This window comes from Dendrobium catenatum, unplaced genomic scaffold, assembly GCF_001605985.2.
Source record: "Dendrobium catenatum unplaced genomic scaffold, ASM160598v2 fragScaff_scaffold_334, whole genome shotgun sequence".
In the NCBI taxonomy this organism is placed as follows: domain Eukaryota; kingdom Viridiplantae; phylum Streptophyta; class Magnoliopsida; order Asparagales; family Orchidaceae; genus Dendrobium; species Dendrobium catenatum.
The window spans coordinates 3,775,074-3,802,822 of NW_021318796.1; the positions used below are offsets into that span (position 1 = coordinate 3,775,074).

General features: G+C 38.2%; 3 protein-coding genes across 3 annotated transcripts in view; 2 read left to right on the forward strand and 1 right to left on the reverse strand.

The window, feature by feature from the left end:
- Positions 1 to 404: 404 nt before the first annotated feature.
- LOC114579366 (alpha-L-arabinofuranosidase 2-like) lies at positions 405 to 8,023 on the reverse strand. The gene is made up of 4 exons (XM_028693699.1): positions 8,017 to 8,023; positions 3,736 to 3,894; positions 576 to 694; positions 405 to 458 (listed from the first exon to the last, which is right to left on the reverse strand). Exons 1-4 carry the CDS (start codon positions 8,021 to 8,023, stop codon positions 405 to 407), a joined length of 339 nt encoding a protein of 112 aa, XP_028549532.1.
- Positions 8,024 to 22,751: 14,728 nt separating this feature from the next.
- LOC110101213 lies at positions 22,752 to 25,118 on the forward strand. Its single transcript, XM_020829013.2, has one exon. The coding sequence runs from the start codon at positions 22,752 to 22,754 to the stop codon at positions 25,116 to 25,118; it is 2,367 nt and encodes a 788-aa protein (XP_020684672.2).
- Positions 25,119 to 25,228: 110 nt separating this feature from the next.
- LOC110108341 overlaps positions 25,229 to 27,749 on the forward strand; it is a 13,301-nt gene continuing 10,780 nt past the window's right edge. The window contains exon 1 of the mRNA XM_028693700.1: positions 25,229 to 25,428. Within this exon, the coding sequence (XP_028549533.1) occupies positions 25,229 to 25,428 (200 nt within the window). The remainder of the gene's footprint in view (positions 25,429 to 27,749) is intronic.

A 27,749-nucleotide genomic window follows, 5' to 3' on the forward strand; every position in this document is an offset into this window, starting at 1 on the left:
AGTCACTTGTGATCTTCCTGAAATGTTAGTGCTCAACGAAAATAACAAATAAAATAATAATCAATGAAAAACGGTTCCAAAACACTCATTATTTGGCATCATCAAAATCTCAAACTCGGGGTCATGGGTTGCAACACACTCAAGGTATAGCAAGTCAAAAAATGGTCAATATCTTCAAGGAAAAGTTAAATCACCTATTTTTTTCCAATCCAATAAGAAAGCCGGCTTCTGCTAATGCTGCTGAAAGGTTTCCTCTCCCAGCATCTCTTCCAGTCACAGCATACTCACTAACAAAAGCCTGGGAATAAAAAGAACCAACCGTCTACAAAATTACATACCAGGGCTTCTTGAAAATTGACAGGATACTTAGCCTTCAATTCACCTTACCTTGGGACCAATACGCTTTAGCGATCAAATTGATAAACCCTAGAAAACATGTCTGAAGCAGAGGTGTAAACCTAGAAAGTAACCAGGATCATAATAGTTTGTTTTCCTACTTATGTTGCACACAATGCACTGAAGAAAGTGAGATTAGTCTTACAAACTTCAGAACAGGACACTATCCACATTCTTACATGAATATCATACAGATCAGCAGGATGATCAAGTTCTTGTGAAGAAGCATCGCAGTTTGTAATAATTTTGATATCCGGATAGGCAGCTTTTACGAGAGAGTGAAACTTCAGGTAGTTTCCTGTCCATACGAAGTCAATGTGCATATAAAAAATAAAAAAATAATAAAAAATTTATGTTTCGAAGAACAAATGAAATGACTCCTAGGTTAGATTTTCATCCACTAAAGCAGAGACAAAACTATCATTCCTCGCAAATGAAGTTTCGGAGAGCCAAATAGTACTTACACAATGATGTGCCGCCGGCCCAGGAGCGGCCGGCCGGACCGGTCCATGTTTATTCAAGGCGGAATAGAGAGGGGGGGGGGAATCTAGAGGTGGGCCAGGCTTGGCTTAATTCATCTTAGGAGGGAAAATTTGAATGTTGGGGCTATTTTAGGAAGTTTTTAATTTTCCTTTGTGTTTAATTTGGAAATTGGGGGGAATTTGTTTGTCATCTTGAATTTGAATGACAATTTTAGATCTAGGGGTTTTCTTTCTTTTGGACTCTTGGCATCGCTGGAGATTGGAGAGTAGTTCATCCTCTTGGATTGAAGAACAATTGTATCTTTGATGTTTTTATTCTTCTACTAGTGGAATACAAGCGTTTGTTTGGTTTTCTCCCAGATTTCCCTTTGTATTTCTCTGTTATGGTGTTGTGTTCTGCTGTCAGCAGCAGAATTTTTGTGATTTGCTCATCCTTTTGGCTTAGGTTTGCTTGCGAACTCAAGTATTACCTTAGGTTTACTTGAGGACTCAAGTATTTCCTATCAAATTAGTATCAGAGCGTCTTTTTTGGGACCGTTGGTGGCTGAATTCCTGTGATTTCAGCGGAGTTTTCGTTTCCAGAAGAAGATATCCCTCTTGGTTAGCTTGGGACTAAGTTCATAAGGGCTGAACATCCCGAACGAACTTTCAACGATGGCCAAGAGAAGGTAGAAGTCTTGGAAGGCAAAGTCGGACAATTGAAATCCGATTTGGAGGAAAGATTTTTTTATTTTCAAAATCAAATCACCACCCACAATGAAAAGTTGGAGAGGAAGTTCACTGTCATGGAAGAAATGCTTAAAAAGTTACTGGAGATGAAGACAAATCCGACGACGTTGGAAGTAAGAAAGACTACCGGAGGCCACGTCGGGGGAAGAAATACAATCCCTTTAGGGGGAGGAGAAATCCGGAAGTGGAGGTCATTGAGGGGGAGGACGACATGTCGCCTCTAGAGCCACTTTCTAGAGAAGAGATGAGCTTGGGGAATGATCGAAGGGGTGCTGATTTCATCGGAAGAAGGGAGGAATTCCATCGGCGAGGAGCTGATTTTGAAGGGAGAAGAGGAGAATATGACGAAGGGTTCAGGTATAATTGCCGGAGGGAAGATCGTGATAGTTAGGGAGCACCTCATCTCCGAGGGATGGGAGGGTATGGAGGATTCAGGGGACACGAGTGAGACCCACGAATGAGGAAGCTGAAGATGCCCATCTTTGAGGGTGAAGACGACCATGGTTGGATCTACAAAGTAGAGCGTTACTTCACTGTCAACGGGTTGACAGAGGATAAAAAGTTGACAGCGGCGGGTTTGTGTCTGGAAGGAAAACCTTTGGTATGGTATCAATGGCGTGACAGGAGGGAGCCCATCCGGAGCTGGAGAGAATTCAAAGATTGCTTATTAGAGCGTTTTCGATCCGATGGGGGAGGAGACTTCTATGAGCAATTCTTTGCCTATACTCAGGAGGGGACTGTTGCAGATTATCAGAACCGGTTTGAGTACTTAGCTAGCAGATTAGATCACATTTCAGAGTCAGCCTTGGAAGGGAACTTCATGAATGGGTTGAAACCAGAGATCCGAATAGCAATCATGGTGCTGGAGCCGAAGAACCTGGGAAAGGCTATGGAACTGGCACAGTTGGTGGAAGATCAAAAGAGATTATAAAGACAAGCTCGAGGGAACTATTCTGGGGGATCATACAAGATGACTACCACCTTCTTACCATCGAAAGGGGGAGCACCAGGGGGGCAGAAGGAAGCACCCAAGGAGAAGATTGGAGGGGGAAATGGGGGACAATTCAAAAAGTTGACGAACTCTTCAGGTTCTCCTTGTCTGTGAAGATGAGGAAGATGAGGGAGGTGGGAGCAGAACTGAGGAGGAGAGAGAGAGAGAGAGAGCCTTTGGCATACTCAATGGGAAAGACTAAGTGGTCTATGTTGTTAGATTTGAAACCTAGTTTCATCTGTCAAGAAATCTTGCAATGAGTGTATGAAAGATAGAACTGCACAAGAGAAGATGTGTAAGTTTCATTTTAATCATAACAAGTGAAGGTGTTATACATCAATAAGGTCATCGAGGGTTTTTAATCAACTTTATCATAGAAGGTTGCTCTAAAATCCTCCTCTTGTTAAAGAGCAATTGCTTGTAATCTCTAGTGGTCTGGAGAAGTCAAACATATAATTATATTATGTTGTATAACATAATGCAGTTTGCTTAGGAATGGTCTGATGGTTTTTCAAATAACACCTTCACTTGTATCATAATAGAAGTCTAGCTACCAGAATTAGTATCTTGATATAAGTATTAATGCAAGAAAATTCAAATTTTCATTGAAACATAAATCTCTTATGCAAGAAAGTTAATCTTGGCATCAAGATTATATGCATATAATTTGAGTTAATTTAGCTTTCAAAACAAAAAAATTAAGGTAATCCTTGAATAGAAGCTAAACCATATAGGTAAAACTATAAAATTAAAAATTATATCAAGTAATGTTTCACTTTATATGCAAAATCTCACATAATGTAACAACATTTTCAAGCAATTATTACCACGAAACAAAGATAAAGATAAAAAGGACAAAATAGTCTCTAAACTATTTATAGAGGGTCATTTTAGTCCTAGAATATCTTATGTGTTCAATTTAGTCATTAGTGTTAGACTATCTAATAAGTCATCAAATCTAATCCGAAATAGCCTCTTCAGTTCTCAAATTTAATCCAAAATAATTTCATAGAGGAACTATTTTGGATCATATTTGAGAAATCAATAGACTAAAACAAATTTATAGTCTGGGATAAAAATAATCTCCTGCAAAGAGACTGACCCATTTGATATTTTTCTCTGAAATTAAATATGCACCTCGATAATTTTGTTTGAAACAATCCTGGTTCCCAACTGCAATTAAGTTCAGTTGAAATGGCTCTAGATGTCCCATTGATGTTCGAACAGAGCCCCAATTTGAATATGAATCTCCCCTAGCAAACTCAATACCATCAAGAGTATCCTGCAAAAAGGAAACTATATAAGAATACAGGCACATCATGACCAATGTAAGTAATGACCTAGAGCTACATCAATGCAGTTGAAGTTCAATCAATTATTATGTAAGCAAGCAATAAAAGTGCAGATGTGTTAGATCTCATTTTTCTTGAATCCAGAGCATGATATTTTATGCCATAATATATATTTAGGATAGATTGAATAGATTGAAAAGGGGGAAAAGGTATAATATTCTATTCCAAAAAATTAAGATCCTTCCCATCAATGCCATAGGTAGAAATAACATCACATTTTTCGGTGCAAAAGCTTAATAAAATGAAAAAAAAATTAATTCTTCTAATGATAATGAAACAAGTTTACGCTCCAAGTTGGTAAACGGTGAAGCATTGTTTGATTAGCAAGGCACAATGTTATCTTCTTATGTTGCTAAAACTACAAAGTAAAGAATAAATATCAGGCCAATAAACTATACTAATTCTATTTAGTGAATCTCTACGACATATGATTCTCATTGGCTTGATAAACAGAATAATGTCAGTCAGAGATCTAAAATATTATACTGTGATAATCAGTTTGAATTTTCAAAAAGAAAAATAATTATTTGTAAAGCCGACTCTAAATAGTTGGGATAAGGCTAATGTTGATCAGAATTGTGAATTTTGAATTGTACTCAATCAATTCACTCCTTGTAGGCTAGTGCTACTAGTGGGTAGTTAATGTAACTCTTTTGGAACTTCTACGATTCGGGGCTTCTTACTGGTGGTTAATGTAAATTCTTGTAGTACTGCTTGCAAAAAGGTTATGCTGAGAGACATGAAACATCCTTGGTGATCCAATCTTCTTCTTAAAACATGAGGCTTGCCTATCTATTACTTGTTTCCATCTCCTTCTTTCCCTGTTTCGCTTTCTCCATATTCTTTTCTTCAATTATTCACCATCCTAATTTAATCATGTTTTTTTTTTCCATTAAGTTAGGATTTTTCTTTCCTTAGGATTGGATGTCCTGGTCGAGGATAATGTCATTCGTGGCCCTATCCTTGTTTACTCCACTTTTTTTTTGCTTTAGGTTTGGATTATTCTTTTTCTTTGGATTAGACGTATTAGTGTTGGATAACGCCGTTCGTAGTACCATCCTAGTTTAATCTAATTTTCTTTCGTTGAGGTTAGGATTCTTCCTTTCTTTAGATTAGATATGCTAGTCATGTACAATGCCCTTCTTGGGACGATACTAGTTTAATCCAATTTTTAATTTCTTTTGGTTAGGATTCTTCCTTTCCTTAGGAATAGACGTGAAAGCGATGGATAGTGCCCTTCGTGGCAACATCCTAGTTTAATCAAGTTTTTTTTCCTTTATATTAGAATTTTTCCTTTCCTTCGGATTAAAAGTATTAGTGGTGGATAGTGCCTTTTGTGGCATCGTCCTAGTCTTAATTCAGTTTTCTATTTTCTTTCAAGTTAGGATTCTTTATTTCCTTAGGATTAGGCGTGCTAGTGGGGGATAATTCCCCTCATGACACCATCCTAGTTTAATCTAGTTTTCTTTTCCTTTAAGTTAAAATTCTTCCTTTCCGTAGTATTAGACGTATTAGTTATATACAACACCCTTTGAGAAACCATACAAGTTTAATCTAGTATTCTTTTCCTTTTGATTAGGATTCTTCATTTCCTTAGGATTACATGTGTTAGTAGTGGATAACACCCTTCGTGGAACTATCCTAGTTTAATCCAGTTTATTTTCCATTTATCTAGGATTTTTCCTTTCCTTAAGATTAAACGTGCTAGTGGTAGATAATACCCTTCATGACCTTATCATAATTTAACACAGTTTTCATTTCCTTTAGGTTAGGATTCTTTCTTTCTTAGGATATGACATGCTAGTGGTAAATAACGCCCTTTATCACACCGTCTTAATTTATTCCAATTTTCTTTTCCTTTACGTTAGGATTTTCCTTTCCTCAAAATTAGACGCACTTGTGGTATATAATGCCCTTCGTGGCACCATCCTACTTTATTCTAGTTTTTTTCGTTAGGTTAACATTTTTATTTTCTGTAGGAATAGACATGCTAGAGGTGGACACAATCCTAGTTTAATCTAGTTTTCTTTTTATTTAGGTTAGGAATTTTCCTTTTCTTAGAATTTGACGTGCTAGTAGTGAACAACACCCTTCGTGGCACTATCTTAGTTTAATCCAGTTTTCATTTCTTTTATTTCGTCTTAATACAATTTTCTTTTCATTTAGGTTTGGATTTTTTCGTTCCTTAGGATTAGACCCTTCGTGGCACTATCCTAATTAAATCCAATATTTTTCTTAATGTTAAGATTCTTCCTTTCCGTAGGATTAGACATGCTAGGGGTGGATACCATCTTAGTTTAATCCAATTGTCTTTTCCTTTAAGTTAGGATTTTATCTTTTCCTTAGGATAAGACGCGCTAGTAGTGTACAATACCCTTCGTGGCACCATCTTAGTTTAATCTAATTTTCTTTTCCTTTATTTTAGAATTATTCCTTTGCTTAGGATATGACGTGCTAGTGGTGAACAACGTCCTTCGTGTCACCATCCTAGTTTTATCACGATTTATTTTCCTTTAGGTTATGATTATTCCTTTTTATAGGATTAGACGTGCTAGTCGTGTACAATGCCATTCGTGGCACCGTACTAGTTTAATGCAATTTTCTTTTCATTTATGTTTAGATTGTTCCATTTATTAGGATTAGACGTGCTAGGGGTGGATAATGTCATTCGTGGCACCATCCTAGTTTATTCCAGTGTATTTTTCTTTAGGTTAAGATTTTTTTTTTCCGTAGGATTAGAAATGCTAGGGGTGGATACCATCCTAATTTAATCTAATTTTATTTTCTTTTAGGTTAGGATTTTTCCTTTCCTTAGGATTAGACGCGCTTGTAGTGGAGAACTCCCTTCGTGGCACCATCTTATTTTAATCCAATTTTCATTTCCTTTATTTTGGGATTTTTCTTTTTCTTAGGATATGACGTGTTAATGGTAAATAACGTCCTTCATGGCACCATCCTAGTTTTATCAGGTTTTCTTTTTTATTTTGTTAGGATTCCTTCCGTTTGTAGCATAGTTTAAAATTGCGCAATCAGAGGCACGCCTCTGTGCAATTCTGGTCAAAATTGCCTCATTGCCTAGGCAATTCTGGTTCCTCATGAGGCGTACGCCTCCTCCACTATGAGGCGCGCCTCAAGGCGAAATTACGCAATTCCGTGTGAGGCGCCCGCCTCTAATAATCGTACCCACGCACTTAAGTTTAAGTGAAATAAGCTTCTTCCTCCCCTTTCAAACAGCCTACCCGAAACCAAGCATGCAAAAAAACCCGCAGCTCGCAAGATCTTCCGCACGTCTACTCGACCTCCTTCCCGCCGCCTCTCCCGTCGATGTCGCCTCACTCTGGAAAGCTGGAAGTGTCCGTCCGCCCTCTAGGAGAAGTCCACAAATGATTTTAGGTATTTCTTTTAGTTCAACAAAAGATTTTTTAAATGAAAGAAAATCTAGGGTTTTAATTTTTTAGAGATTTTATTTTTAATTTTGCATTTGTGCTTTAGGAAATATGGTTAGGGGCAAGAAAAGTCTAATACATCATTGAGGCATGATCCTTCTTGGAAGTACAGTATACAAGTTGATGTAAAAGGCGGTGAGAAGATGTATGTTTATTTAAAATATAATTTTTGTGATAGTGGTGAAGGGAGGAGTAACTCGCATGAAGGAACACTTATCCGGCTCACATAAGAATGTAGCACGTTGTGCGAATGTTCCGGATAACGTGAAGGAGGAAATTACAGCTTATATGAAAAATAGTATGACGGCCAAATATTTACAATAGGAGCAATTTGATAAAAGGGTCGAACATGGTGCTTACTTTGGGAGCGAGAGTGGAAAGGGCTCTTCCTCCACTATATATAATAGAGGTGCGCGGGGTCCTATGGACCAATATATGACTACTCCAGGAGAGGATAGAGGACAAGCACAGATGATGCCTACGATTGGTACCAAAGAGGGTCGAGATTTTGGCAGATTTTTTCTTTTTTTAGAATGTCATACTATTTCATTTTGCGACATCATTGGCTTACTTCAATATGCGACGGTCTGTAGGGTTGTGTGGGAGAGGGTTGAAGGCACCTTCCATGTACGAGTTGCGAAAATGGATTTTAAAGGAGCTGCAAAACATAGAGCATAGCATTGATGAAATTAAATGGACAAGGATTGAGATTGGTGTTACCATTATGTCAGATGGGGTTTATGACATAAAGAGCATGAGCTTGATTAATATCCTTATCAACAATCTTTATGACATTGTGTTTTTATGATTAGTTGAAGCTTCAGATGAGGTTAAAAATGCTAAATTCATTTTCAATTTACTAGATGGGGTTGTTAAGGAGATTGGGGAGCAATTGATTGTTCAAGTGGTGACTGACAATGCCAGTGCATACAAACCAGCTGGTCAGATGTTGATGGAGAAGAGGAAACACATGTATCGGACACCCTGCGCAGCACACTACATTGATCTTATATTAGAGGAACTTAATGATTTATCTCAACATAAGTGCTCTTTCAAGGGCGAAGAAGATCACAAAGTTCATATACAATCACTTATGGGTCTTAGCTTTAATGAGAAAGTTTTCAAAGAAGGAAATTATCCGTCCTGCAATCACTAGGTTCGTTATTACATTTATTTACTTCCAATCATTTTTAATTCATAATGCAAATTTATTCTACAGGTTTGCCACATCTTATTTTTGACACTGCAGAGCTTATTGGATGTGAGACAATCTCTTAAAGTAATGTTTACATCAACACAATGACTTAATTCTGCATGGGGGAAGAAACTGAGGGGAAGGAAATACGAAGGCTAATTTTAAATGATAAATTTTGAGCGACTGTGACCTATGCTATATTGAGCACGAGACCATTGGTACATGTTATACGTTTAGTAGATGCCGAGAAGAAATCAGTCATAGGTTTTATTTATAATGCTATGGATGAGGTGAAGGAGTTGATTGCACATAACTTGGGAGGAGAGGAGGCAAGTTATAGAGAGATTTGGGATATCATTGATGCTCGATGGGTGGTATAGTTACACTGTTATCTACATGCATCGATGCATTATCTCAATCCTCAATTTCAATATTCAGAGAGGAAATCTTCAAACTTGGAGGTGAAACTTGGCTTGTATCATTGCATGGACTGCCTTATATCCGACCAGACCGTTAGGGAGCTTGCAGATTTACAACTTATCCTATTTCAAAATAAGGAGGGATTTTTTGGTTTGCAAGCACCATCCTAGTTTTATCACGTTTTCTTTTCCTTTTTGTTAGGATTCTTTCCGTCTGTAAGACTAGACGTGCTAGTGGTGGATAACGCACTTCATGGCACCATCCATTTTTTTTCTTATAGTTTAGGATTTTATCTTTCCTTAGTATAAGTGCTAGTGGTGGATAACACCCTTCTTGGCACCATCCTTATTTTAATCCAGCTTCTTTTCTATTAGTTTACGACTCTTCATTTCCATAGGATTAGACGTACGAGTGGTGGAAAATGCCTTTTGTGGCACCATCCTAGTTTAATCCAGTTTTCTTTTCCTTTAAGTTATGATTATTCCTTTCCTTAGGACTAGACGTGCTAGTGGTGAACAATGCCCTTCGTGGTTCCATCCTATTTTAATTCAGTTTTCTTTTCCTTTATATTTGGATTCTTCTTTTCCATAGGATTAGATCTGTTAGTCGTGTACAATGCCCTTCGTGGCACCATACTAGTTTAATCTACTTTCTTTTCATTTAGGTTAGGATTCTTTTTTTCCTTAGGACTAGACGTGCTAGTGGTCGAGAATGCCCTTCGTGGTACCATCCTAGTTTAATTCGATTTTCTTTACCTTTAGTTATGGATTCTTACTTTTCTTAGGATTAGACAAGCTAGGGGTGGTAACGTGCTTCGTGGCACTATCCTAATTTAATCTAATTTTTTCCCTTAAGTTTTGATTTTTAGTATTAAAGGTGCAAGTGGGGGATGATAATACCCTTCGTTGCACCATCCTAGTTTGAATTCAATTATCTTTTCCTTTATATTAGGATTCTTTCTTTCCTTAGGATTAGACATGCTAGTGGTGGACAATCCCCTTTGTGGATAACGCGCTTTGTAGCACCATCCTAGTTTAATCCATTTTTTTTACTTTAGATTAGGCTTTTTCCTTTCCTCAGGATTAAATATGTCAGTGGGGGATAATGCCTTTAGTGGTATCATCCTAATTTTAACTCAAATATCTTTTCTTTTAGGATAGTATTCTTCATTTCCTTAGGATAAACGTGCTAGTGTTGGACAATGCCCTTAATGACACCATCATAATTTAATCTTATATTCTTTTCTGCTTTAGGTTAGAATTCTTCCTTTTGAATGATTAGACATGCTAGTCGTGTACAATGCCACTTGTAACACCATACTAGTTTAATAGAATTTTTTTTTTCATTTAGGTTTGGATTATTTTGTTCTTTAGGATTAGACGTGAGTGTGGTGGATAATGTCCTTCGTGGCACCATCCTAGTTTTTTCCAATTTTTTCTCCTTAGGTTAAGATTTTTCCTTTCCGTAGGATTAGACATGCTAAGAAAAGGTTGGATAGCTCCAGTAGAAGATAAGATTAGAGAGAGTCGCCTTAGATGCTTTGGTCTCATAAAACAGCGGCCTTCCAATGACCCGGTTAGGAGATTAGAGGTATTAGATTTGACTTATGTTAAGAAAGATAGAGGCAGACCTAAAAAGTCTTCGTTAGAAAATATTAGGAATGACATTCCTTTATTATATTTAAACAAGAATTTGACCTTTAATTGAATACAAAGGATAAAAAGATTCATGTAGCCGACCCACATAGTGGGATAAAGGCTTGATGTTGTTGTTGTTGTTGTAAGATTAGACGTGCTAGAGGTGGACACCATCCTAATTTAATCCAGTTTTCTTTTCCTTTAGGTTAGAATTTTTCCTTTCCTTAGGATAAGACGCGCTAGTAGTGAATAATACCCTTCGTGGCACCATCTTAGTTTAATCTAGTTTTCATTTCCTTTATTTTGTGATTATTCATTTCCTTAGGATATGGCATGCTAGTGGTGAATAACGTCCTTCATGACACCATTCTAATTTTATTACGATTTCTTTTCCTTTAGGTTAGAATTCTTCCTTTTTGTAGGATTAGATGTGTTAATCGTGTACAATGTCATTCGTGGCACTATACTAGTTTAATACAATTTTCTTTTCATTTAAGGTTGGATTGTTTCGTTCATTAGGATTAGACGTGCTAATGGTGGATAATGTCATTCTTGGCACCGTCCTAGTTTATTCCAGTGTTTTTTTAGGTTATGTTTTTTTTTTTTTTCGTAGGATTAGACATGCTAGGTGTGGACATCATCCTAGTTTAATATAATTTTCTTTTCCTTTAGGTTAAAATTTTTCCTTAGTATTAGACGTGTTAGTAGAGGACAATACCCTTCGTGGCACCATCATAGTTTAATCCAGTTTTTATTTCCTTTATTTTGAGATTATTCCTTTTCTTAGGATATGACGTGTTAGTGGTGAATAACGCACTTCGTGACACCTGCCAAGTTCTATCACATTTTCTTTTTCTTTTTGTTAGGATTCTTCTTTTTCGTTCGATTAGACATGCTAATGGTGGATAACACACTTTGTGACACCAACCTAGTTTCATCCAATTTTCTATTCATATAGGTTAGTATTTAACCTTTCATTACGATTAAAAGAGCTTTTGGTGGATAATGTTCATCGTGGCATCATCCTTATTTTAATCCCATTTCTTTTCCTTTAGGTTAGGATTCTTCCTTTTCATAGGATTCAACGTGTGAGTGGTGGATAACTTTGTTTGTGGCACCATCATAGTTTAATCAAGTTTTTTTTCCTTTAGGTTAAGATTATTCCTTTCCTTCAGACTAGACGTTTTCGAGGTGGACAAATGCCCTTCATGGTACCATTCTAGTTTAATTCAGATTTCTTTTTCTTTAGTTTTGGATTCTTTTTTTTCGTAAGATTAGACCTATTAGTTGTGTACAATGCCCTTCCTGGCACCATACTAGTTTAATCTAGTTTTCTTTTCATTTAGGTTAGGATTCTTCCTTTCCTTAGGATTTGTCATGGTAGTGGTGGCACCATCCTAGTTTAATTTAGTTTCTTTTCCTCTTGTTTAGGATTCTTACTTTCCTTATGATTAGACAAGCAAGGGGTGGATAACGCGCTTCGTGGCACTATCCTAGTTTAATCCAATTTTTCTTTCTTTTAGGTTAGGATTTTTTTTCCCTTAGGATTAAACATGCTAGTGAGGGATAACGCCCTTCGTGACACCATCCTAGTTTAAATCCAGTAATCTCTTCCTTTTGGTTAGGATTCTTTCTTTTCTTAGGATTAGACGTGCTAGTTGTGGATAATGCCATTTGTTACACCTTCCTAGTTTAATCCAATATTCTTTTTCCTTTAGGTTTTGATTCTTCCTTTTCATATGATTAGACGTACTATTCATGTATAACGCCCTTCGTGGAAACATACTAGTTTATTATAATTTTCTTTTCATTCAGGTTAAAATTTTTTCTTTCCTAGGAATTAGACATGCTAGTGATGGACAATGCCCTTTGTGGCACCATGATAGTTTTAGATGTTCAAGTCGTGCACAACGTCCTTCGTGGCACCATTCTACTTTAATCAATTTTTACTGTAGGTGAAGATTCTACCATTCTGTAGAAGTAGACGTTCTAGGGTGGGCAACACCCTTCGGGGCACCATCCTAATTTAATCCTTTTTTTTTTTAAATTTAATCCATTTTTTCTGTAGGTGAAGATTCTACCATTCCGTAGAAGTAGACGTTCTAAGGTGGGCAACACACTTCGTGGCACCATCCTAATTTAATCCCTTTTTTTTAAAATTTAGGTTCATATTTTTCATTTTCTTAAGATTAAACGTGCTATTGGATGACCATATCCTTTGTGGAATCATCCTAGTTTTAATTTAGTTTTCTTTTCCTTTAGGTTAGCCTTAATTATTTCCTTAAAATTTGACTTGGTAGTGGTAAATAACTCCCATCATGGCACCATCCTAGTTTAATCCAGTTTTCTTTAACTTTTGGTTAGCATTCCTCCTTTCCTAAGGATTAGATGTGTAAGTGGTGGATAACACCCTTCGTGGAACCATCCTAGTTTAATCCAGTTTATTTTCCTTTCGCCTAGGATTTCCTTTCCTTCGGATTAAACGTGCTAGAGGTAGATAATGCCCTTCATGGTCACATCATAGTTTAACCCAGTTTTCATGTCCTTTAGGTTAGTATTCTTCCTTTCCTTAGAATATGACGTGCTAGTGGTGGATAATGCCCTTCGTCGCACCGTCCTAATTTAATCCAATTTTCGTTTTCTTTAGGTTAGGATTTTCCTTTCCTTAAAATTAGACGTACTTGTAGTTGATAATGCTCTTCGTGGCACAATCCTAGTTTTAAATCAGTTTTTATTTAATGTAGGTTAGGATTCTTCCTTTCCTTAGGATATAACATGCTAGTGGTAGATAATACCCTTCGTAATACTATCCTAGTTTATTTCATTTTTCTTTTTCATTAGGTCAAGATTCTTTTTTTTTCCACATGATTAGAAGTGTTTGTGGTGGATAATACCTTTCATGGCACCATTCTAATTTAATCCAGTATTTTTTTTGTTAGGATTTTACCTCTTTGTAGGATTAAAAGTGCTAGTGGTGGATAATATCCTAGGTGGCACCATCCTTGTTTTCATTTTATATTCATTCCCATTATGTTAGGATTCTTCCTTTCTTTAGGAGTAGACGAGTTAGTGGTGGACAACGCCCTTCGTGGCACAATCCTAGTTTAATCCAATTTTCCTTTCTTTTTGGTTCAGATTTTTTCTTTTCTTAGGATTAGATATGCTAGTAGTGGATAATGTCTTTCGTGGCACTATCCTAGTTTAATCCAATTTTTCTTTAGTTTAATTCAGTTTTCTTTTAGTTTAGGTTATGATTCTTACTTTCCTTAGAATTAGACGAGCTAGGGTTCGATAACGCGCTTCGTGGCTTTATTCTAGTTTAATCTAATTTTTTTTCCTTTAGGTTCTGATTTTTTTCTTTCCTTTGGATTAAAAGTGTTATTGGGGGATAACGCCCTTCGTGGCACCATCCTTATTTTAATGCAGTATTTTTTTTTTAGGATAGGATTCTTCCTTTCCTTAGGATTAGACGTGCTAGCGGGGGACAATGTCCTTCATGGCAACATCCAAGTTTAATCATAAATTCTTTTCCTCTAGGTTACGATTCTTTCTTTTTGTAAGATTAGACATGCTAGTCGTGTACAACGCCCTTCGTAGCAGCATACTAGTTTAATCCATTTTTCTTTCCATTTAGATTAGGATTGTTCCGTTCCTTAGGACTAGACGAGCAAGTGGTGGATAACGCCCTTTGTGACACCATGATAGTTTAATCCAGTTTTGTTTTTCTTTGGGTTATGATTTTTCTATTTCGTACGATTTGACAGGCTAAGGGTGGATAATGCCCTGCGTGGCACTATCCTAATTTAATCTAGTTTTCTTTTCTTTTATGTTAGTATTCTTCCTATCCTTTGGATTAGACATACTAATGGTGGACCACATTATTCATGTTACCTTCTTCCTAGTTTAATTCAGTTTTTTTTCATTTAGGTTTATATTCTTTATTTCCTTATAAATAGACGTTGATGCAATCAAAATTTACAAGAATACTAAGATTGCAAAAAAAAAACTAAAAGTTTTCCTTTATAATAAGAAAATACAACGCTTAAACTTTTAAAACGAAGGACGATACAACTTTCATATAGATTAAAACATAAAACAACACCTAAAGGAGCTTGCAATCATTGAGAAGAAAGATACATATGAGGTGGACACTTGCGGAGAGAAGAAATAGAAAAAGCCCAAGACGAAATCGAAGTGAGGACAAGCTTGCAAGCTTTCCCAAGAAGAAAAGAAAAGGAACAAGCTTGCAAGATTTTCCAAGAAGAAAATCCGCAGGTTTTGGATCCAAAAATTCTTCACATAACTCTCTTCTTTTATTCTCAAAACCACCCATATATACAGTTGAAAAGAGGCAGCCAAACTGCCCCTAATTTCCTCCTGCCAAACCAATCCATAATGGGTAAATAGAAGGCCAACATGAGGCCTAGAACAGCAGCCAAAGAGGCTTCTCTGGGACGGGAAAAGGAAGCCACGGGTATAAATCCCAGAACATCACTATTGGCAAACCCTCTCTGCTTGGTCACCGCCACAAAACATTTACAAGCAAATTGTCATCGGATGTCCAATTGGTGTCTACCGTCGGACCTTAGCTAGGTTTTTGTTGTTGTACCTTCGCCCTATCATCACCATCAAACCTCACTCCATCCTCCACTATTGGGCCTCCACTCCAACTATTGTCGCACACTAATTATGGTCCTCGACCATAGTCGCCCATTAATTATGGTCAGTAGACCACCGTCACCCAGTTATAGCCCTTCGTCGTCTATCGAATGCTATTTCTTCAACCTTATTTGTCCATCGACTATCGTCCCTCCAACCTTTGTAACCTAACTATAGTCCATTTGACCTCAGTTGCTCGATTACAATCTCTCCGACCTACATCACTCGACTACGGTACCTTTACCACTATCATCCCTGTCAACCTATATCACATGATAACGATCCCTTCGACCACCATCGCTTGACTACAAATCCCTTCAACCTTCGTCGCCCGATTATGATCACTCTAGGCTCTATCGCTATTACAATCAAGGATCTCGAGCTTATATTTTTAATGATAACAAATATTATTAGGCTTTATCTAGTTTCTCCTATTTATTATTAATACATATATTTTTCTGCATGTACTCGCATAACGGTACGATATACACCAAGCACTGCCAATGGATCACGGCTAAAGATTGGATCATATAGGATTGATTTCTACAAGTGTCTATAATTTTATCTTTCTTGAGTTAATATATTATTAAAGGTGTCTGTTAGCGTAGCAACCGTAATTAGATGTACTGGTGGTGGATAATGCCATTCGTGGTCCCATCCTAATTTACTCCACTTTTTTTTTTCCTTTAGGTTTGGATTAATCCTTTTCTTTGGATTAGATGTATTAGTGATGGATAACGCCGTTCGTTGCACCATCCTAGTTTAATCTAATTTTCTTTTTGTTGAGTTTAGGATTCTTCATTTCTTTAAGATTAGATGTGCTAGTCATGTACAATGCCCTTATTTGGGATGATACTAGTTTAATCCAGTTTTCAATTCCTTTTGATTAGGATTCTTCCCTTCCTTAGTATTAGACATGGAGGTGGTGGATAATGCCCTTCGTGGCAACATCCTAGTCTAATCAAGTTTTTTTTCCTTTAGATTAGAATTTTTCATTTCCTTAGGATTAAAAGTGTTAGTGGTGGATAGTGCTCTTTGTGGCACCGTCCTAATTTTAATTTAGTTTTCTGTTTTCCTTGAAGTTAGGATTCTTCATTTTCTTAAGATTAGATATGCTAGTGGTGGATAACGCCCTTCGTGGAATAATCCTAGTTTAATCCTGTTTATTTTTCTTTTGGTTAGGATTTTTCATTTCCTTAAGATTAAACGTGTTAGTGGTAGATAATGCCCTTCGTGGCCTTGTAATAATTTAACATAGTTTTCATTTCTTTTAGGTTAAGATTCTTTCTTTCCTTAGGATATGACATGCTAGTGGTAAATAACGCCCTTTATCGCATCGTCTTAATTTATTCCAATTTTCTTTTCCTTTACATTAGGATTTTCCTTTTCTTAAAATTAGATGCACTTGTGGTGTATAATGTCCTTCGTGGAACCATCCTAATTTATTATAGTTTTTTTTTCTTCAAGTTAAGATTTTACTTTTTGTAAGATTAGATATGCTAGAGGCGGACACCATCTTAATTTAATCCAGTTTTCTTTTATTTAGGTTAGAAATTTTCCTTTTCTTAGAATTAGATGCTAGTAGTGGACAATATCCTTTGTGGCACCATCTTAGTTTAATCCAGTTTTCATTTCCTTTATTTTAGGATTAATCATTTCCTTAGGATATGACGTGCTACAGTGAATAACGTCCTTCGTGGCACATTCCTAGTTTTATCATGATTTCTTTTCTTTTAGGTTAAGATTTTATTTATAGGATTACACGTGCTAGTCATGTACAATGCCATTCATGACACCATACTAGTTTAATACAATTTTCTTTTCATTTAGCTTTGGATTGCTTCGTTTCTTAGGATTAGACGTGCTAGTGGTGGATGAAGTCCTTTGTGGCATTATACTAGTTTATTTAAGTTTTTTTTCATCAGGTTAAGATTTTTCCTTTCTATAAGATTTAGACATGCAAGAGGTGGACACTATCCTAGTTTAATCCAATTTTCTTTTCCTGTAAGTTTAGATTTTTTCCTTTCCTTAAGATAAGACGCGATAGCAGTGGATCCTTCGTGACACCATCTTAGTTTAATCCAGTTTTATTTTCCTTTAGTTTTGTATTATTCTTTTGCTTAGGATATGACGTGCTAGTGGTGAGTAACGCCTTTCGTGTCACCATCCTAATTTTATCACGATTTCTTTTTCTTTAGGTTAGGATTCTTCCTTTTTATAGGATTAGACGTGATAGTCGTTTACAATTATTCTTTTGCTAAGCTACTTCTAAAAGAGGATAGAGATCCTGAAGATAGCAGACTGATTGTAGAACCAACCCGAAGAGATAGGCGCAGATTCTCTAGGCAGCCAGCAGTGTCAGCTTTGACAGATGGGTATAGTTCTGGGCCTCGTCAGGAAAGGGCAGCTAGTGAGCAGATTGTTTTGGTTGATTACTCAGCACCGCTACCTGAGGTTCGTGGCAGACCAAAGGTTGATCACCCTGATCGCCGAGTGGTCCCTCAAACTTTCCTTTCTAGTTCTGTTAGATCTGATGTACCTACTAGGTTTAGGTCTCCAAAAGAAGACCGACCTCCTACTCCTCATGATGAGCCACATTCTGGGAGTCACATTCAGACTCCACCTTTAGATGAGGTAAACTTGGGACACCAAAAATCCCATACATCCTCATCTGGGGTGAAGGAAGAATGGAGACCCAAGGTGGTGGCTCCATCAAAAGTACACTCTTCCTCTTCCACTCATGTTGATACTGATGATAAAGCGAAAGCACCAATGGAGGTGAACAGTTACGAAGAATATCATCCTTCTCATGTCAACCCTTCAACAGGCAAAACCATTGAAGAAATGATGGATTACTTGAAAGAAAGCCTTAGAAAGATCGATGAGGATGAAAGGAGAGACAAGGAGGAAGAGGAAAATTATAAAAAGTTGATTGAAAATTTTAATCCTGATGAGGACGATCTTATGGATGAGGAGGATATCTATGTTCTCCATTATAGCAAAAGAGGATCCTCTCTTCCAGGAGACCCTCATACAGATGAGTTGTTGGAGGTGCCAGTGGAGGAGGAAGGGAGTGAAAATCCCCAAATCCGTGCCTTGCTTCAGTAGTTAAAAGAAAAAGATACTCAGCTTAGTGAGATGTCTAAAAGGTTAGATGAGATGGCTTCAGCCATGACTGCCCTTACTACTCATCTTTTGGGTCCCAAAAAGACCCCAAACACAATTGATAAACCCTCCACTAGTGCAGAAAAAGCTAAGGAGGTAGTACAAGTTGATGAAGATATTGGTAGTCAGGAGAAGAATGAACCTGGGTCAGAGAATCTCCAACCTTCAAAGGAAGATTTGAAGGATTTTATTAGTCAGCAGATTAATGAGTCAATAACACAGGGGAAAGGAGGTCACTCTATTCAAAGAGGAAGACCTTATCCCGAGGAGTTTGACTTGGTACAGTACCCCAAAGGTTTTGTTTCCCCTTCCTTCAAGCTCTTCAATGGTATAGGAAACCCACGTCAACATTTAGCTCACTTCAGAGCTGGGTGTTGTAATGTGGGTGGCAGTGACGCTCTCCTCTTCAGACAGTTTGTGAGCAGTCTTTCAAGGGTGGCTTTTGACTGGTACGCTGAGTTACCAAATGGTTCAGTAAAGACCTTTTTAGAGTTGGAATCCTTGTTTGTAAAGAGGTTTGCAGGGGCCCAACATCACGTTACAGTGGACCTTGTGGTGGAGAGGAAAAAGCCAAATGAGAGGTTGGTGGATTACATTCTTAGGTGGAGGAATCTTAGCCTAAAATGTGAACCACAACTCCAAGAACAGCACGCCATAGAAATTTTACTAAGAAATATTCATGGTCCTATAGCACTCATTCTCAAAGGGTTCACTATTAGGACTTTTGAAAAATTGATTAGTAAAGCTTCTGGCTTGCAATCTGAAGCATCTCAGTTGTCATTCCTTAAAGATAACAGTAATGGTGACCAAGCCAAGAAATTCAAACAGAAAGCAGTTGAAAGAAAGGGCAGTGTGTCAGCATTATCTTTTCAAAAGGGGAAGCAGATTCAGATCACTTAGCAACAACAGCCTAGAAAGATCACTGAGCAGCAGCCTAGAAAGGATAAGGAAAGGGTAGCCAAAAAGACAGATCCTAGGGGATTGACAGAAAAGATCAACCAACAATACTCTTTTAAGAGAGATGCTACAAAGAAAATCTCCAAATCCTTGATTCAAGATGACAATTTCTAACTCCCTAAACCCAAAAGACCAGCAGATGTTGATAAGAGCAATGAGCCAAACTATTGCCCTTATCATAGAATGTTGGGTCATGTTCTAGAAGATTGCTGTCTTTAAAGATTGGGTTGAAAGTGAGTACAAGTCTGGTAGGATAAGAATTCCTAATGCATACCTAGTGAACCCCTCACAAGGGTCCGCTAAGGTTATTCTTGTGGAGGTCATCCCTACCAAGGGACAGAAAGCAGAGTCAGCCACTACAGTTTCCCCTCCAACTGTGTTCAACCAGAAGGGCAGTGTTGAGTTGCTTACAGATGCAGAGGGTTGGAAGTTGTCTTTGTCCAGATCTTCCTTGAAAATGCTAAACAAGTTACTCAACACCCCATTGAAGTTTTCAAAAGAAACTCAAATGCCCATAAAAAAGGCATTTGGAGTTCCTCCAAATAACTCAATGGAGGGAAAGGGTCCTTCACCTTTGAAACTTCTTAAAAAGAGAGTGTCAATGGTGAAGGGAAAGGAAAAAGAAGAACCATTCTCCAAAATCAAGCAAGTTGTCCTTCCAAATGGCAAGGGGAAATCCCCCAAGCCTCTTACCCTTTCTGATTTCATGTATGTTCCAAAGGGTGTTAGTGAAATGAACAATCCTTCAGCGTACATGCTATCTGTCCATTCTGAATCTGAAAATGAATAATCTGTGTCTGAGTCTTCTCAATTGCCTGAATCATGTGAATTTAGTTCTGATGATGATCTACCCATGTACAAAATACAGGGAGTACAGATTGTCATTGAGCCTGAGTCACCTGATTTAGAGACAAATCAAGTTAAAGAAGAATCAGATTCTGAGGTTTTGGTTGACGTGACCTCAACTTCTGAGCCTGAAGAGATAACATAAATTAATCTCAGAAGTGGTCGTGTTGTACCATCTCCAATGACATCCAAAAAAGATAAGGGAAAAGAACCTATCAACCAAAATGAGGGTGTGGTTCCATCAACACTTGCTCCACAAGAGAAAGTGGGTGGTGGACCACCAAAAGTGGACTATAATGTGCTAGCTCACCTTAGAAAACTACCTGCGAGGTTGAGCATATATGATGCTCTCGTGTTTTCTCCGGAAATGCGAGAGGCTTTGGTCAAGGCTTTACTTGATCCTGAAATTTGTTTGGCTCAACTCGCAGAGTGTTCCTTTGAGGAGGCTTTACACTTCAAAGGAATACCTGGAGTAACCTTTTCTGATGAGGATTTACTTCTAGGTACTTCAGATCACAATCGCCCACTTTACATAACTGTTGACATTGACAACTTCAAGTTGAATAGAGTGCTTGTTGATCCGGGTGCATCGGTCAACATAATGAGCCTAAGAACTTTGGCCCATCTCAATGTTGACACGCAAAAACTAAGTTCTGACAAAATGATGTTGCGTGGCTTCAATGAAAAGGGGCAAAGGGCTTTAGGCTCTGTCACTCTTTCTCTTTTGATTGGGGATTTGAGAACTGAGGCTAAATTCCATATCATTGATTCTGAAACTTCATTTAAAGCACTTCTTGGTAGGCCTTGACTCCATGAAAACAAAATGGTTCCTTCCTCTCTTCACCAATGCATGAAATATGAAAGGAATGGTGTAGAGTACTGCATAAAGGGAGATTTGAAACCATTTAGTGTGCATGAAGTTGGGAAATACGAAGATGCTTCTTACTATGTTCCAAAGAGGCTATCAGTGTTTTCTAGATCTGTGGTACCAACTGAAGATCAAGTGGGAACTAGTGCACCAAAAGAAAAGTCTCCAACACTTGTCCAAGAGCACCTTTAAGAGGAGCTTGAAGAAAAGATTAGATGAAATCCTGCTCCTCCTTCAACACAACGAGGAGGTAGGTTGGCACAACGTGCTCGTGGGAGAGATCGTGGCAGAGGAGGTAGAAGTCAAGATGGGTGGAGGATGAGGGCCACCAAAGCCTCACCTCCACCACCTACTCCTAGAAGGCCCATCATCCATGTAGGATCAGGGTCCAATACAAAAGCTGAGTCAAATGTGATGGGGACAACTCTCAGAAAGAGGAGGTGTCCAATTTCACTACATTTGAAAAGCTAAATGAGTATGTAAAGACCTTAACTTCTTTGTCTGAAAGCACAGTAGAAGATTTGAATGTTTGTGTTGCACCTAAGTTAGAAGAAGATGTGGGGAAGGATCGTGTCTTTTATAAAGCACATCAACCCTCAAGTTCAGAAGTGGGTGTAGAACTTGAGGATCTTTCTTTGAATGAAATGGTAGAACTACCTTTTGATTGGTATCCCGCTAGTGTAAAAAGTTTGATTAAAAGAGGTTTTGCTCCTTCTATGTGGTCCAAAGGCGAAGCCCAAACAACATGAAAATATATGGAATGCCAAATACAAATTAAAGAAAAATAAATATGGCGTTTGGCTTTGGCACTGTCGGACCAATAGATGATGATGAGTACTGTTTGGTTATTACCAACAATCTGGAAGTTGATATGATCTTTACAGAAACCTACAATGTTGTTGAGAGGTTATGTTTAGAGGCTAGCAACGACCCAGATTACCTTCAAATTAGGGATGCACCCCCTGAATTTTAGGAATAAATCTAATCAACGATTGATGAACTTAAAGAAATTAATTTGGGTACTGAAGAAAATCCACGCCCCACTTTTATAAGTACTTTGTTAAACGAAAATGATGCCAATGAAATGGTACTCCTGACATAATTTAAGGACTGTTTTGCTTGGAGTTATGATGAAATGCCAGGATTAAATCCAGACATAGCAGTCCATAAACTTGCCATTCAACCAAATGTTGTTCCAGTCAAACAAGCTCCTAGAAGGATGTGTTTGGAGATTGAACAACAAGTAATTGAAGAAGTTAAAAAATTGATTGAAGCTGGTTTTATTCGAGAGGAAAAATACCCCTCTTGGTTAGCCAGTGTTGTCCCCGTTAAGAAAAAGAATGGACAGATTCGCGTATGTGTCGACTTTAGAGATTTGAATAAAGCATGTCCTAAAGATGAATTCCCATTGCCAATCCCTGAACTCATGATTGACATTGCTTCTTCTCACAGTCTCTTTTCCTTTATGGATGGGTCCTCGGGGTACAACCAAATAAAAATGGCCCCGGAGGACGAGCAATACACTGCTTTTAGAACGCCCATTGGAATATACACTATAAGGTCATGCCTTTTGGCCTTAAGAATGCTGGTGCAACCTACCAGCGTGCAATGACCAGAATTTTTGATGAACTCATTCATGACAAAGTTGAATGCTACATTGATGATCTCGTGGTCAAAAGCAAAGAAAGAGAGGATCACTTGTTTGATTTAAGGGTTGTGTTTGAACGACTTCGTCGGTACGACCTCAAGATGAATCCTTTAAAATGTGCTTTTGGGGTAACTTCAGGGAAGTTTCTTGGGTTTGTTGTTCGACATCGTGGCATTGAAATCGACCCTACTAAAATCAAAGCGATATTAGAAATGAAACCTCCTAGAAGTCTTACTCAATTAAGATCTTTCCAAGGTAGGTTGGCATATCTAAGAAGCTTTATATCTAATTTGTCCGGTAGATGCCAACCCTTTGCAGCCCTTTCAAAGAAAGATTCAGAATTCTATTGGGATGATAGCTGCCAAAAAGCTTTTGATAGTATAAAATGCTATCTTTTGTCCCCTCCAGTTTTGGCCGCTCCCATTCCGTGGAAGCCACTAATTCTTTATACTACGGCTTCATATGAGTCTCTTGGTGCTTTGTTGGCCCAAACCAACAATGAAGGAAAAGAGAATGCCCTATACTACTTGAGCAGACGTCTGATTCCTACTGAAATGAATTACCCTTCCATTGAGAAGCATTGCTTATGCCTTATTTTCGCTGTTCAAAAACTTAGGCATTACATGCTCTCTCATAAAGTCAATCTGATCTCTAAGGTCAATCCCCTTCAGTACCTCATGACCCGTCCAACACTCTCAGGACGCTTAGCCAGATGGGCCATGATACTACTTCAATTCGATATCACTTTCACTCCCCAACGTGCTGTAAAAGGACAAGCTCTTGCTGATTTCCTAGCAGCACACCCAATACCAGCAGGATCTCCCCTGAACGACGATCTTCCTGATGAACAAATAATGAGTTTGGATAACCATGAAAGCCCTGCTTGGGAGTTGTATTTTGATGGTGCGGCCTCTTTTCAAAGAGGTACTGAACCACAAAGTCTTCTCCCTGGTAAGGCTGGAGTTGGTTTGATATTCATAACACCTGATAAAGCTATATTGCGATATTCTTACAGTTTATCGGACCCTTGTACAAACAACGAGGCGGAATATGAAGCTCTGATAACTGGTTTAGAATTAGCAATATCAATGGAAATTAAAAATATCAAAATTTTTGGCGATTCACAGTTGGTAATTAACCAAGTTGCGGGAACTTACAAAGTTTTAAAACCCAACTTGCTTAAATACCACTCATATGCCATGAAGCTGTTCGAGCAAATTCCTAATGCAACTTTGGCTAGAATACTGCGTGGTCAAAACGCTACGGCGGACGTTCTAGCAAAGCTTGCTAAGGAGATGTCGTGTCCTGAAAAGGGTTCAATCCAAATAGAAGTTCAAAATCGCCAAATTTTGTCTCCTATTGACTTTGAGATTTTGAATGAACCTTCTCCTTTTGGTGAGTTTTCATTTGTGGTAGATGATGAAGATGATTGGCGCAAACCATTCATTGATTATCTCCAAAATGGTAAAGTACCAAAGGAGAAGTCTGTTGCTCACCAAATAAAGAATAGAGCGATGTCATTTTCACTGATCAACAACACCTTGTATCGGCGATCATTTGACCAAATGTGGTTGCGATGTCTTGCAAAAGATGAAGCCCACAAGATAGTGACCGAGGTACATGCGGGGTTGTGTGGCACCCATCAATTGGGCCCCAAAATGAAATTGAAAATTAAAAGGCTTGGGTACTATTGGCCATCAATGATTAAAGATTGTGTTGAAATAGCACGAAAATGCCACCAATGCCAAGTACATGGAGTAGTTTTGCATCAACCACCTAATGTTTTGCATCCAACAATAACCTCTTGGCCTTTTGAAAGCTGGGGAACCGATATTGTTGGGCCTATTGATCCTCCTTCCTCAAAGGGTCATAGGTTTATACTTGCTGCTACCGACTACTTCTCAAAGTGGGCTGAAGCCATACCACTGAGGGAAGTCAAAACTAGGCATGTACTGCAATTTTTGAAGGACCATATCGTATACAAGTTTGGCATTCCATGTCTAATCATGTCCGATAATGGTCCCGCTTTTAAGAGTACCAAGATTAATCAATTTGTTAGCAAACATAGCATTGATTGGAGGTATAGTACGATATACTATCCTCGAGCTAATGGATTGGCTGAAGCTTTCAACAAGACATTAGTTCAGTTGCTAAAGAAGACCTTAGATGAGAACAAACGTCAATGGCATGAAAGTTGGTGGAGGCATTGTGGGCCTATCAGACCACATATAGAACCCCGACAAAGGCCACTCCGTTTTCTCTCGTCTATGGAGCGGAGGCGGTTCTCCCTTTGGAGTTACAGCTCCCATCTCTTAGAATTGCAATAAATAATGAAGTTACAAGTGAAAAAAATGTCCAACTAAGGTTGGAGGAACTCGATGGTTTAGATGAGAAGTGTTTGCTTGCTCAACAAAACCTCGAGTTGTACCGAGCCCGCATGGCTCAAGCCCATGATAAATTGGTTCGTCCTAGGACTTTCAAGGTTGGCGACTTGGTCCTAGTTCTTCGCAGATCGATTATAGCCCATCGCAAAATAGGTGGCAAGTTCGAACCTACTTTGGAAGGCCCTTTTGTGGTAGAGAAGGCCTATCAAGGTGGATCTTACCAGTTGATTGATTGTAATGGTGAACGTCCTATGTTGCCTATCAATGGGCGTTACCTCAAGAAATATTACAATTAATTGTATGCAAATTTTAATTTCAATGAATGAATGTTTCTTTCAAGTGGAAATGTTCTTTTCATCCGGTTGTGGACTGGGTCCGGATTATTAAAATCTCGGTCCAAACTTGCACATCTTCCATCTTTCTCCAAAAGGGAAGAAAATTCACCTTTCCCTAAAAGGAAAGAAAATTCAATTTTCTGTAAGAGGAAAGTCAAGTTCATCTTTCTCCAAGTGAAAGTTCATCTCTTTCTTTCCCTAAAAGGAAAGTTTAAATTAATCTTTCTCCAAATGAAAGTCAAATTCAAATCTTAGTACCAAATGCTAAGTGTAGACATCCCCAAATAGGAGTCTTCTTATCAATTTTTGAGTTTAGGTAGAATTCAAACCTTCTAAGGTCTCTCCTAGCTCATTCCGTTAGATCGTGTTCTACCCAAATTGAACATCTATAGGTCTACCCAAATCTAGACTTTTAGTTGTTTCCAAAATACTCTTTAGTCTTCCCAAATGTTAAGATTTATCTTGCCAAAATAGATAGCCTTACTCCAAATACCTTCAAGGCTTAAGGAGTAGTCAAAATACTCTTGACCTTAGCTCTTTTGAGTTTTATCTTACCAAAATAAGATAAACTCTACCTTTAATTGGTTGCCAAAATACCTTTTAGAGCTTTTCAATAGGTGCCAATTACCTTTTCTATAGGTCTACCTTTAATTGGTGCCAATTACCTTCCAAATACCTTCAAGGTTTCTAACCCCTCTCAAATGATAGTGAAAATATCTTTGAGAACCCTTTAAGTGGTAGCCAAAATACCCCTAACTTTTAGGAGATAGCAAGATATCCCTAAGACCCTTTAGAGACACCAAATGTCTCTAATCTTTTCAAGTGATAACCAAAACATCCTTGAAAGCTTTGTAGGTGGTAGCTAAAATACCCCTAGCCTTTAGGTGATAGAAAAATATCCCTAAGCTCTTTTAGAAGTTATCAAATTTCTTCTAATCAAATCAAATTCTTTCTAAAGATACCAAATATCTTTAGAAATCTCTTTTAAAAGTTGTCAAAATACTTCTAGTGGATCCAAAATCTTTCTAGGGATACCCAATGTCTTTAGAATTCTTCTTAGAAGTTACCAAAAACTTTTATTTTTATCAAATTCTCTCTAAAGATATCAAATGTCTTTAGAGACCTCTTTAGAAGTTGACAAAATACTTCTAAACTCTCTTTCAAGAGTAATCTAAAACTCATTCCTTAAGGTGATAGATAGAAATCCCCATATCCTTGTAGATCTTGCCTAAATCCAAGTTTAGGCTTTTATAGATCTCTCTTTCTCTTTTAAATCATACTCTATTTGATTTAGAAGATCTCGTTTGATCATTCTTTGGTCAACGCCAATATGTGTGGCGCACTTCTTTTCGTTCACCACACATATTGGGGGTCCTTTTGTTGACGAATATTTTCGTATCAACCCGACCCCGATCGAGCCCGACTAGACTCGATCGTGCTCGATCGACCCAATCGAATGTCGTCGAGACGAAATTGACTCAAATCGAACCCCGATTTAATTAAATTAAATCAACTTAATTTAATTTAAATCCAATCAAAACCAATCGAACCCCGTCGAGTGTTGGCGAGTTCAATGCGACGCAATTCGGCACTTTTTGGCCTCGATCCGAGGCCAATTTCTTAAAATTGTCTCGATCTGACCCGTTTCGGTCCGAATCGACTCTAATCGATTCAAATTGGGTCCAACGCGAACCCAATTTTAGCCCAATTCATCAAATCTTAGCTCAATTCAAATCTCAAATCAAGATTTGAATCAAACGGCTTAGATTTCCTCTAAAATCCCGCTCTGTTTTCAGTCAAATCTTCTGGTTTCAGCGGGTACGGCAGAAGATCCACTCGAGTGCGATCTTTTTGCATGTAGAAGGAGCGGGAGAGATAGAGGAGACGGGCATTCGACGCCTTGGTGGCTTTTCGTTCGTCCCGGTCCCGACAGAGAGAGCGAGAGATAGAGAGCGGTAGAGAGAGAGAGATCCAGAGAGCTAAAAGCCCAGTCCAGGCGGAACTCCTTTCCGCGTCCAAGGCTCTTTCACGCGACCGTTTCTTCCTGTCCCGCGACTACCTCACGAGCAGGCGTCCCTCTTACGTGCGGGAGTCCCATTCGGCCCCTCTCTTGGGTGCGACAGCTCCGTCCAAGCTCATCCAGGGCTTCGGCCGGACCTACCAGGAGGTTCGGCTCTTTCCTTCGCCGGATCTACGCGACCCACCACCTCGGGTCTGTTTCGACCGACGCAAGGAAGGC